The sequence below is a fragment of the Oryzias latipes genome, chromosome 24 (assembly GCF_002234675.1).
Source record: "Oryzias latipes chromosome 24, ASM223467v1".
Taxonomy (NCBI): Eukaryota; Metazoa; Chordata; class Actinopteri; order Beloniformes; family Adrianichthyidae; genus Oryzias; species Oryzias latipes.
Window position 1 is genome coordinate 6419628 of NC_019882.2, and position 12661 is coordinate 6432288.

Below are 12661 nucleotides of genomic sequence, written 5' to 3' on the forward strand. Positions count from 1 at the left end.
TCCAGGATACTTCCAAAGCAAAAAAGTTCGATAAAAACTTTTCAGAACTACTTATTTTTTTTATTCATATAAAAATATCCGACTCTTTCTAGGAAAACATTCCAGCTAAATTTAAGCTACATTTAATTTGTGGGATCAGAAAAATATGTAAAATACATAATGTATAAACTAAAGGCACTTAAAAACCTGGCAACCCTTATTGAACCAAACCCTATTTTTCTATTTAAAGTGTGAAATTTTGAAATAAACCGGCAGAATTTAGCCAAATATTAGCCTAGATTTACATTCATGGCATAGAAAAACACCAATAAACTTCAAATAAAGCAATCAAACATGGTGAAAACACAAAAGTGACTCTTTGTTATTAAAATCTGCTCAGCAAGCATGCATCAATTCAGTCAATTGTTTAGCAATTTAATTTCAAACCCCTAACAATGGTCAAATAAAGGGTGTTTAAAGAAATTAATGAGAAAATTCATTCACAGATCTTGGACACCTGACCTCCAAATACTGCAGGCTGGAAACGTTTGCTTATGATCCTCCTCCCCTTTTCTGAAGACCTATATTTAGGTACAGCCTGCTCCAGGGACATCGATGATGGGACAGCCTGCTGACTGTCCATAAGTAGTGACAGTTTAGCTAACCAGTAAAGGAACTAAAAGGTATTTAAAAATCAAGAGGATTCAGGAAGTTCATAGGGCTGTTTTGCAACTTCATTTGGTGCTTTTGCAAAGAGAACAAAAACACTTTCCTCTTCCTTCAAAGAGTGACCCTACAGGCTGAGGTGATGGGGGACAAGAAAAACATGGAGAAGGTTCCTCTAGTAGAAGAAACAAAGGTGAAGGTGCTTCATGAAACTGAGGCCACCCTCGATGTTGATGGCGTAACTGATTACAGCCTCACTGGAGCAAACTCCATCTACTCAGCAATTCTCAGCAGAAACGAGGCCGTCAAAGATGCCAAGCGTTTGAAGACGTTTTTGGAACTGCGAGATAAATATGTGAAGAAGAAGGTTTTGTTTGAGGATCCTCTGTTCCCTGCAAATGACTCGAGTCTTTTCTACAGTCACAAACCTTCGATGAAGATTGAGTGGAAACGTCCCACAGTGAGTGCCAATTTGTTTTGTTTTTTTGTTATAATGTCCTTAAGGTCAAGTTGCACTTAATCCAGAAGAGTCCCTGACAAGTTTATGAAAACCCTCAGCTAAAAGCCTCTGTATTTCAACACTTCCTCCATGGCAGATGGGTGGGGTGTCATGTGTTTGCCAGAGCATGGGGTGCATATCTCTAGGTTATCACCCTCTCCGATCATGCACAGCTGACTCTCACAGCAACACACAAGAGTGACTCAGTGACGGCTTCAGTGGAGCCTAATAGTTGGCAGAGATTTTAACTTGAAAAGTGAAATGTTTTTGGCAAAATACAGTTTTATTTTAAAATTATTTGCAGACTTAAAAAAAAAACAGAAGCATAATTAGCTCAAAAGAAAATGTGAAAAATGAACTATTAATATATTATAGATGTTCACAACAGTAAACTTGTATGGCGTTTAAGCATTTTTTTTTAATAAAATCTTTAAAGCCCCAAGTTGGAGGTGTATTGTTCTATGGTGTTGGATTTTTACTATCTTAAACCTGGAAAATGACCAACCTGTGTCATAATTGTCATGATCATTTTTAAATTTTATTTGTTGAAACCTTTTTTTTACTCAAATTGTGAATTTTGCACGTAAAAGTTTGCACAGGTTTTCCTCCCTAACTCCGATCCCAGCTAACATTTTTTTCTCATAAAAAATAGTGTAAAAATCTATAATCAGCTTTATAAATCACAAAAATGACAGACCTCTAAAAAAAACTCAAATATAACAAATCTACAGCACTGCTTACAACCATAACGTGACTACATGCACTGTCTACGTTTAACGTTCGCAAAACAGTTTCTAAAATCTCAATAACTAGATTTAAATACACTCTAATGTGTTTATAAACTGCCCCATTTTGTGGTATAATTAATGCTTGATTGCAGATTAGTTCAGTAGGTGGAAACACTTTTCTCAGATTAGTGTCATGTGCATCTCATCCAGAGGTCAGCAGTAAAGCCAGCTCTAAATTCAGAACAGGCGGGCCCATAACTTATGCTGCAGTTTTACAGCCTTAGTTCCTTTAAAACACATGAAGATATAGACGGAAGTACTACTTCTTCAAAATCCTTCCTTTAAATGTGCCTTTAAAACTCCCCTTTTTCTGTTGCAGTGGCTAAAATAATCGGAAATGCTGAATTTGGTTTATGTTTTCTTTGTTTGTTACGGTTTAAAACGAAGCAAATCAAGGGATCTTTAATCCATTTTTGTTTAAAACCTTTTAGCCATATGTTACATTTGTGCATTTCACCATTAAGAAAATAAACAAATAAATAAACAAGTCTGGAATAAATTCTATCTATCTCTCTCTCTCTCTGTCTCTCTCTCTCTAATAATAACTGAATAATATCATTAAAAAACACAAAAGAAATCAGTCTTGTCGTCTTTCTCTGCAACCTGAAACTTCTTGTGACTTCTCGAAAGTATTTTCTATAGAATCTTGTGCACAATAAGCTCTGTGCATCTCTTCCATAACATATTATTAATGATAATAATAGCGGTTTATTACTTTAAAAGTCAGATTTTTTTTTAACTTTTTAATTCAGAAATCTATTGCCCAAACATCATCAACCAAATATCAACAAAACAGATTTTTTGTTATTATTTAATTTTTTTTTTTATTCAATGCCCTGCTTAATATTAATGTCAGAAAGAAGGCTTACTTACACTTTGCCTCTTGCAGGAAATCTGTGAAAACCCTCAGTTCATCATAGATGGAGCCAACCGAACTGACATCTGCCAAGGAGAACTGGGTAACAATTTTACTGTTTCTGCTTTCAGAAACATCGGTCTGTGCGTTTAAAAAACTAAAAACAGAAAATAAATTTTTCAGGAACAAAAAAAAATATTATAGAACCATTACTGGTCAGAATTATCTGTATTTCTGAGTGTCATAAATGTGATTTTACTTTAAAAATGAACAAATGACAACAGAAGGTACACAGCAAAGTACTGAATTGAACTTTTTCACCATAACTTACAAATAACTTCTTTAAAACTCAGACAATGGGATTTTCTTGACTTTTTCCCCCCTCATTTTGTCTCTTATTGTTGAGGTACACATATGATGAAAATTACAGGCCTCTCTCATCTTTTAAAGTGGGAAAACTTGCACAATTGGTGGTTGCCCTAAAGTTGAGTCATGGTAAGTCCTCTTGATGTGTCAGGATGCTATGACTCATCTTCAAAGCAATTTCACTTGGGTGAGTGAGAACCTTCATAAACAAGCAAAAAAAGAAAAAGCACAATTAAAACAAAGTATAAGCGGATTACCTTATCTGTAATAGTGTCAGAAGTCAGAGCTCTGTCTCCCCTGAGACAAACAGCCTTTGGGGTTTGCAATATTTTCTAGAGTTGCCTGTAATGAAAATCGAATATACCCCTTCACAGAAAGGGTTATAAAATTGATGTGATCTTCCAATAAATAATAAATTCTGGCCAAGTTTGAACATTCTCTAAAATAAAACAGGTACATTTCAGTCACAACAGTATGAAATCACATAGATGACCTTTTGATGAATAGCAAATCCAATTTAAAAATAAATATTTTATTTTTTTCCCTATTTTGCAGTTATAAATAATCAGAAAATTATGGGAAACACCAGAGATTGAGCTCAAAGCCTAAAACCAGACATAAAGTCACAAATAGTTTGGTGCATGGATTCAGATACCGCAGAAATGTAGTTTTTTACTGTGGTGTTTTTGTAAAGAAACTTTTTTTAAATGAATCATCTCTTACAGCTGATGCATCTTCTGTTGGCAGGTGACTGTTGGCTGCTTGCTGCCATCGCCTGTCTCACCCTGAGTGAAAAGCTGCTGTACAGAGTCATTCCACCAGAGCAAAGTTTCACAGAAAACTATGCTGGCATCTTTCACTTCCAGGTATTCAGAAACTGAATTTTCTCTTCGTTCACAAAGAAAATTTGTTGAGGTTTACAGAAAATAACAAAAGAGCTTTTGTAAATGTTCTGAATTGGTTACCTTTTAAAATTATTTCCAATACATAAATAAAAAGAAATTTGCGCACAAAAAACAGAAAAAACAAAAACAAAGAGTAGCTGCTGAACCATGGGGGTTTATAAATTCACATCTGGTTGCAAAACGTACAGCTGCTGAAATAAACAGTAACTGCAAGGTTAAAGCATTTTGTTGGATTTAGTAGTTTTAGTAGTTGTCAGAGTTACTTAAATTATTTTAGTAGTATGAAAGTATGAAACAAAAAACAGCATTTTGAGATAAATAATTTAGTTTTTTTTTATACTTAAACACTAATAATCAATGTGAAATTTACCACACTTAAAACATTTTAACCCATTGACGCCTGAATTTATTTACAGCAGTGAAAACAAAACTTCCCTTGTGGTTTTTGCTTTCATGTAGATATTAAATTAATGTCATTTTGAAGAGAAATTGGTTTGAGGCATATTTGTATCAATAGGCATCAAGGGATTAAGCATATCTTGTCATATTTCATTACAATAAATACCCATTATTTCACAATAATTTGACAAACTCAAAGAAATGTTGTTCGACATTATACAAAACCCTTACTTGCATTCTTTTAGGAATAACAAAAAATAAATTGCATATTAATAATAATAGTGAGAGACAGTAGCATTTTTAGCATCACTGCACAATCAGTTCTTATTAATAAGTATATCTAACCTTTACTGAGTTTTCTGCAAGTCATCAAAAGGCCGTTAAGTTTTTCTCCTCTGGTTTATTATTATTGTGTGTCTGCTTTCTAGTTCTGGCGTTATGGTGAATGGATTGATATAGTTGTGGACGACCGGATCCCCACCTGCAACAACCTGCTAGTTTTCACCAAGTCATTCAGAGAGAATGAGTTCTGGAGTGCCCTTTTGGAGAAAGCTTATGCCAAGTGAGGAGCTTTCTGAAGTCATGCTTCTCATGTTACAGTTTTTTGTATTTCCAAATATTTTAACAAGCTCTCTCTAATTTTAGCCAGGTGCCCAAATGATTTGCATATTTTTGCAACTACTCGTGTTTCATAAACTGGCAGCCGACAGGAGAAGCTTTGCCTTGCAGTTGCAGTTATGACGTTAACCAAACTTTCTCCCAGGCTGCATGGGTCTTATGAAGCACTGAAAGGGGGGAACACGTTGGACGCCATGGAGGATTTCACAGGAGGAGTCACCGAGCTCTTTGAGTTGTCCGAGGCGCCCAAAGGCCTGTTCATCATCATGAAGAAAGCACTGGAGAGGGGCTCACTGATGGGCTGCTCCATTGATGTAAGCGGACAAGAAAAATGTCCAGGAAAGTCAAATAATGCATCGAATGATGAAATGTGGCAGCAGAGGCACAACAATGAAAGTCTCAATTAGTAAACGTGGTTCTTTGCATCACATAACAAAGGCATGGAGTGTTCAAATTCAGCTCTGTTTTCATTTCTTTCAAGTAGATGCACTTGTACATTCATTCTCAGATAGAAAACAAAATGTTAAGTTGTCTCTGCATTGTGCATCAGGTCACAACAGCCAATGACATCGAGAGCCGGACAAATCAAGGGCTTGTCAGAGGTCACGCCTACTCCATCATAGCCCTGGAAGAGGTCAACTAAAAAATATATCTATTTAAATGCCATTTAATAATATTTACAATTTAATAGACGTTTTAAAACATGTTTGCAGTGTGACCAGGTTTCAGAGGACGGCAAAATTCGCCTGATTCGTTTGCGCAATCCCTGGGGTTGGGTCCTCTGGAAGGGACCCTGGAGTGTGAAGTAGGACATTTGAGGGACAAATAAATCAACAAGTCAATCAACAAACCACATCTCTTAAGGGTGTGATGATTCTCTCTTTTTATTCTTTACCACAATCTAGTTCAAAGGAGTGGTCGACCGTCTCCACTGCAGACAGGGATAATCTGAAAAAACAGACGTTGGAGATGAGTGAGTTCTGGTGAGTGAAATCTGTTGTTTTTAAGCACATTAAAAGTAAAAATATGGTTGGTTGTCATATTTTATAAGTAAAAAAATGAAAGAATGAAAGCTGTCCCTCTCCTTGCCGCCCCTACTGGCCTAGGCCCACTAGCTGAACGTAAAAAATCTACGAGCAACAACGGCGAACACCACTTTTGCAAACCCACCACGCTAACACTGTTCAAAATCTACAACTTGGAGTTCGAACATTTTTTCCTCAATTAGCTTCTCAGTGATGCTCAAGAAGTAAGGTGGCCATAGAAGCAAGGCCCTGGGAGGAGTTGGAGAGGTTTGAATTTGTGGCTGATATTGAAGGTGTTCCTAAGGTCAGAGGTCAACGAAACTCTCGTGGTGGATGTGAATTAAACCTTTAGGTGTGTGTGTGTGTGTGAAATTTTGTGGCAATTGCAAAAGTTAATAGAAGTGACCCCTGACAAAAAGAAACTAGAGGAAGAACAAAATGAAAGCTTTTCAAATGTGTATGTTTGTTACGTTGCATTAAATGCATTCTGTAAATGATTATCTAGTATAATGCAACCCATTTAGAGGTCTCTCTGGATACTGTAAATAGTGCCTCACAAGAAGTCTTTCTGTAGCTCATAAACAGACAACCTTTCTTTTAGCTCCATCTCCACCCACTTTAGATTGCTTGTCCCACTATAGATAAAATACTATAAATAAGCCACTTTCCATGCACCATATAGCTATTCTGTCTATGTGTCAATCCCTTATAGTATATTCTAATCAATATTGTTTTATTTAAGTTTTGAGTTTTTTTTGGTGCAGAATTTTTGAAGAAATAATCAGCCTTTTTGAGAGTTTGGACAGTGTGCAGGACTCTATAACCCAATTTCTATACATGCATGGTGAGAAATTAAGTGCATTTGAGAAAAGAAGGCCACTTTTTATGCTGCAGTGTTTATCCTAAATCATTTTTATTTCCAGGATGTCTTTTGACGATTTCAAGAAAAATTTCACTAAACTTGAGATGTGCAACTTAACCCCTGATGCTCTCACGGGGGACGAGAGACAAAGCTGGACGGTGTCAATCAACGAGGGTCGCTGGGTGAGGGGCAGCTCTGCTGGTGGCTGCAGAAATTTTCCAGGCAGGTGTTTGTTTTCCTTTCTGGTTGTTGAAATGAATCAAGTCCAGCAGACTGTTTGAAACAAGAGCGTTCTCTAGACACATTTTGGACCAACCCTCAATACCGGCTGCGGCTGTACGAAGAGGACGACCCCGAGGAAGAGCAGGTACTCTGCACAGTTGTGGTGGCTCTGATGCAGAAAGGTCGGAGGATGCAGCGCCATGCTGGAGCCAAATTCCTCACCATTGGATTTTCCATTTATGAGGTAATGATTTACATTCACATCCATATTTTACCCGCTGTCAGTTTGACATCTTACTCCCTTGTTTTCTCTGCAGGTGCCAAAAGAGGTAGGAGCATCTTGAAGGAGGATGGGTTTCTAATGATCTCATCACTTTGCCTTGGCTTGTCTCCCCTCTGGTTTCGGTTGACTGTAACAGTATGCAAACAGTATTTGGTTGCTGATCAACGTTTTTATAAACCTCTGCAGTACTTACAATCTAAATAGTGACTTACAGTTTGTTTGTTTCTATAAAAAAGGAACCGATAGGGGTTGCCAGCTACAAAATTCTGCATTCTAAACAGACATTTTAAAGACCCACTTAAATGAAAATTGTGATTTTGGTGTTTTGAACATGTTCTTGTGGCATTTTTTTCATGATAGGGAACATATATATGGAAAATTCAAATTGAAATTGCAATTTTTTAGTGTTTCTTTATTCAAATTGTAGTGAATCAGGAGCAGAAAAAAAACGTTGTTGTAGGTGCTCCAATTCACTGCTCTGCTCCGTCCAGATGCGACCACTTGCAGACAGCTCATCTCAGACTGTGCGACTGAATACTTAGAATATTATTAACCAATTTTGTAGCACCTGTCATGCTACCTTGGGGGTGTGAGTGGCTGTAAACTAGTGGGAAAGCGTGTAAACACAAGGATGATGGGAAGTCAGGGCAGGCTTACTCTCTGTGGAAACAGTGCAGCCCACAATTCCAAGATGAACTTCTAATAAACTACTGCCACTCTGCAGAAACCTTGTCCTAAAATAATATTTTTTTTTCTTCAAATTTGGCTTAAAAACAGCATAATCATTATTAGAAAAGATTGCTGGCAAAGCTTTCAAAATAGATCAAAAGATGAGTGTGTCTTTAAAGTACTTGATTAGGTACTTCCTAATGTTTAATTAAAAAAATTATAAATCTGGTGTCATAATTAAAAGTAATGATGAAAATGGCCACATTTTTAAACTATTTCTTTCGTTTTGAATCTGACTGATTCTCTACTCCTCCATCCTCAGTTGCAGGGGCAGAATCAGCATCTGCAGAAGGACTTTTTCCTCTACAATGCCTCCAAAGCAAAGTGCAAGGCCTACATTAACCTGCGGGAGGTAACAGAGCGTTTCCGTCTCCCTCCGGGGGAGTACGTCATCCTGCCTACAACCTTTAAAGCTCATGAAGAAGGAGAGTTCCTCCTGCGGGTTTTCTCTGAGAACAAAAGCACATCAGAGTGAGGATTTGTGATCAAAATAATGTCATCTTCAAAGCGAAATCTACTCAAAATAATTGTAAAACAAAGGAGTAATGAGTAGTAGAATAATTAAGCTTGTGCTTTGTTGCTTCACAGGGAGGCAGAGACCAGCATTGACAAAATTGAGGTACCGTACCCAAAATAAGACAAGTTGATAGTAAAACATTTTGCATATTACCTTAAGATGTTATTTAATTAATGCAGTTTATTGCATTCACATTTAGTGATTTATTGAATAACCATTTCAGAAAACTAAATATCTTTATTTAATTAAATGTATGCTTTAACTTAATAATACGCAATAATTTATTTCCCTTTAAACTTCCTTCTGTGGCCATTAACCTAATAAGAAAGGAAAGGTAAGCATAACCTTTAATGTCAATAACCTTTTACAAAATTATTACTATAAATGGTAATTGTATTAATTTTGTGTCTTCTGCTTTGTCATCCCACACACCAGCCAATCGTGTTTGTGTCCGACAGAGCACGCACCAATAAAGAAATTGAGCACGAGGGCATTCGGGGAGAAAAGAAAAAGAAACCAAAGGTGAGATCCCAGGGGGTGGGGGGTGGGGGTGGGGGGTCAAAGCGGGGTGTCAGCTGACGCTCCACACACTCTTAGAGCCGAGAACTCGCACGCCGCCAACTGACACCTCTGCTTCGACATCATTTCTCCTAAACGGATCAAGTAACGCTCCTGGGAATGATGTCAAGAGCCTTTAACTGAACTCCAGCGGCTCAGGCCCACCTGTTGCCCTGCCCAGCCTCTGTGCCTCAGTGCTGACCCCGTCTGGTAACACAAGGAAAAAAACATTTTGGCAGCAATAACTTAAGTAAAAGTAACTTCAGTGTATGAATATTTAATTAAGCGTACATAGATATACAGATAATTTTGCATATTATTAGCCTTTCTAATGCAAACCTAATGTCATAAAATATAATTTTACAATGCTGTAGAGGACACTGTCCTTCCTTCGGGGGTCGCCACTGGGATGCCACAATGCTTTATTGATAACCGAACTATATGCTACACCATTCAACCGAATCCCCACAGCATACCAGTACGGTATGTTTACATTGAAAGTGTCAAACACATGTTTAGTGCTAAATTTGAGAAGGATTCCGTATTTATTGTTTTATTCCATTATACTAGTCTTAGTATGGGTCAGCTGAATAGTTTTTTTGTCATTGTTATTTGGTTATTTGAAAAATAAAAAAAATGATTTTTCAAAATTTTTTGTTGTTTTGCAACACACAAATTATATATCTTATATTATTATATATATATGAAACAAAACCTTGACCAGGATTATGGGTAAAGTGAATCACTGCATCCCTATTCAATTTGCAAAATTGTGACTTCTAGATGTCTGGGTACACCATCAAGCACACCAAACTGTATTGCACGGCGGTGGAACTATCAAAGTGTGGGCTTTTTAAATCAGAATCTCAACGTTCTTTTAGGGGTTGGAATGAAGCCGTTGTTTTTGTTTAATTGATTTCTAAGAATTTCTCAACATACAGTTTCTTTGTTTTCACTAGCGTAAACCGCTACAAGCCGTGGAAGAGACTGAGGAGGAAAAGCAGTTCAGAGTCATTTACCAAAAGATTGCTGGTGAGGTAGGTTGATCAGAGTTGACCCCCCCCCCACCCCCACCCCACCACCAACAGACATAGATGTTGGTGGTGGGATAATCACGGCTCCCATCCCCACAGGACATGGAGATCTGCGCCAGCGAGCTGATGGCGATCATGAAGAACGTACTCTCCAAGCGTGAGCATGACAAAAAATATGAAGACTAATGTTGCAGCTCTCTGCAAAAACATAATTCTGTTCCTGTTCACAGATAGCGAAATAAAGTCAGACGGCTTTAGTCTTGAGACATGCCGCAGTATGATTGCTTTGATGGATGTATCCTTTGAGAACGACTGAGGAGGTGCAGCTCCAGATGAGGAGCCAAAGATGGACACCTAACAATTTCTTGTTCCTTTTCATGGTTTTATGCTTTTTCGTGGAGTCAAGGAGTTGTAACGACTTATTTTCAAACTAAAATATTTAAATAATCTTACAAAATACAGTTAGTTTGGTCCTTTTCAAAGTTTTGTGTGGTTCTGAAATGTTTTTTTTAATTGTACTCGGAGTAATATTAGTTGCCGTCTCTGTAACTCATGGTCCTCAGACTGATGGGTCTGGAAAGTTGAACCTGCAGGAGTTCAAACATTTGTGGAAAAAGATCAAGGAGTGGCAGGTAGGAAGATTTAGGTCTTTTCCTTGAAAGCTTTTTAATATGCTGTATGTTTTTTGTAAAACCGTTTGTCACTTGACATTTGCAGCTCATCTTTAAGCGCTACGATAAAGATGGAAAGTGCTCCATCAGCAGTTTTGAGATGAGGAATGCTGTAAATGACGCAGGTGGGCAACAAGGCAGGAACATTATTGAACATTTAATCTCGTAAAAGCACCCTCTTCTCATTTATGTTGCATATTATATCTGTGTCTCTACAGGGTTTAATCTCAACAAACAGTTATATGACATCATCGCCATGCGCTATGCAGACAAGCACCTCAACATCGACTTTGACAGTTACATCTGCTGTTTCGTAAGACTGGAGGGCATGTTCAGTAAGTTTACACAACTGAAGAGCATGTAAAGCTTTAGGTCATCAAATAAATGTGTTTTAGTCTTAATGTCAAAAATGCCCAGCGACAGAATGGTGACCTGTCGAGGGTGTACCTCACCTTCACTGGGACAGGCTCCAGCAACCCTTTGACCCGAAAGATTATTAAGCGGGTTAAGAAAATGGATGGATGGGTATCTAAATTAATAAAAAAAATATAAGGAAGAGAAAGATGTTCAGACAAAAATGACCAGTCAGTGCTACATAACTGCAAAGCACGGCAGTGGGAGGTTGGTGGTGTTTTTACAAAGAATCCAGGAGTTGTTTCTGAATGTGTTTACCTAGATTTAAGACTTTTAGGAGTGCAGGTTTATTTCATAAACTAAAAACGCTATGTATGCATTTCCTATTGTTGACACCTGTCTCACTGAGATGAAAAGGAAAAGCTTTTGGTTAAAAAACTCAAACAGAATATTGTTCATATTTTTTCTGTCTTTGCAGGAGCGTTCAATGCGTTTGATAAAGATGGAGATGGAATAATCAAACTCAACGTGCTCGAGGTGAGCCCCACTGTTTTTCTGCTCCTTACAAGATACTCTTATGTCTTAAACAACATAATTTAAAAAACTGCAAACACTCCAAATAGGCACCAACAATAAAAGATTTATTTTGTTACTTTATTTTAGGAAACCTTCAGGTTCTCTAAAAAAAAAAAAATCATGTACATAGCAGTTTCAAAGTAACTTAACCCTGTAAGACCAAACGACAAATTTCTTCTGGGCTTTTAATGTTAGACTTTTTTTTTATTTTGGGTAGCAGTAATGAACAGAAGACAAAACCGAAAAAAGAAAAAAGCAGCAGTCCTATTCGACACCATATGATCTCCAGAGTTTGAGCCTTTTGCAGTAAAACTTAAGGAAGTTATTTTGTATACAAATTTTTACTCATAAAAAAATATTTGAACTAACTGCAACTGAATTTCATAATATATAAAATGCATTAATTATCCTCATTGTGTCTCTTTTCCAGTGGCTTCAGCTGACCATGTACTCTTAAATCACCAACTTGTGGAGAAAATGAAAACATTTTTTGTTGTTGACGTGACTGAACTTTCACTTTTTAGCCAAGGATGGTTCAAATTTTGGATTAACCGCTTCACTTTGCAATGAATTTTAAATTGCATCTTTGATGCAATTCTGCTTATAAATATGAAGACATTGCAGTATTTTAAATCAAGATAAACCTTTGAATCTGTCTTTGTTGTTTAAACATCCATAAATCTCCCTAGACTCTGCGCAGCATCATATATATATATATATATCTGGACATGTTGTTTTTTTAATGAGTTTATAA

General features: G+C 37.1%; 1 protein-coding gene across 3 annotated transcripts; it reads left to right on the forward strand.

Annotated features, from left to right (window-relative positions):
• Positions 1-563: 563 nt before the first annotated feature.
• Positions 564-12563, forward strand: LOC101169329 (calpain-3). Of its 3 annotated transcripts, XM_011491566.3 has the most exons (24): positions 564-662; positions 766-1105; positions 2822-2891; positions 3902-4020; positions 4887-5020; positions 5222-5390; positions 5627-5710; positions 5790-5881; positions 5982-6059; positions 7025-7185; positions 7263-7429; positions 7503-7514; positions 8460-8668; positions 8786-8816; positions 9040-9048; positions 9150-9236; positions 10232-10309; positions 10406-10463; positions 10537-10601; positions 10870-10938; positions 11024-11102; positions 11196-11312; positions 11810-11868; positions 12338-12550. In XM_011491566.3, the coding sequence occupies exons 2-24, from the start codon at positions 788-790 to the stop codon at positions 12362-12364; spliced, it is 2292 nt and encodes a 763-aa protein (XP_011489868.1). In that variant the 5' UTR covers positions 564-662; positions 766-787; the 3' UTR covers positions 12365-12550. The 3 variants fall into 3 exon arrangements, with proteins under 3 accessions (XP_011489868.1, XP_011489869.1, XP_004083493.1); XM_004083445.4 differs by having other exon boundaries at positions 579-1105; positions 12338-12563; XM_011491567.3 differs by lacking the exon at positions 9040-9048 and having other exon boundaries at positions 578-1105; positions 12338-12563.
• The last annotated feature ends 98 nt before the right edge of the window (positions 12564-12661 follow it).

Excerpts from the sequence above, each read along its gene's own strand:
- LOC101169329 (XM_011491566.3), top strand. The coding sequence starts at position 788 with ATGGGGGACAAGAAAAACATGGAGAAGGTTCCTCTAGTAGAAGAAACA. Across the intron at positions 1,106-2,821 it reads TTGAGTGGAAACGTCCCACA|GAAATCTGTGAAAACCCTCA; the intron begins GTGAGTGCCAAT and ends TGCCTCTTGCAG. Across the intron at positions 9,237-10,231 it reads AAAAGAAAAAGAAACCAAAG|CGTAAACCGCTACAAGCCGT; the intron begins GTGAGATCCCAG and ends TGTTTTCACTAG.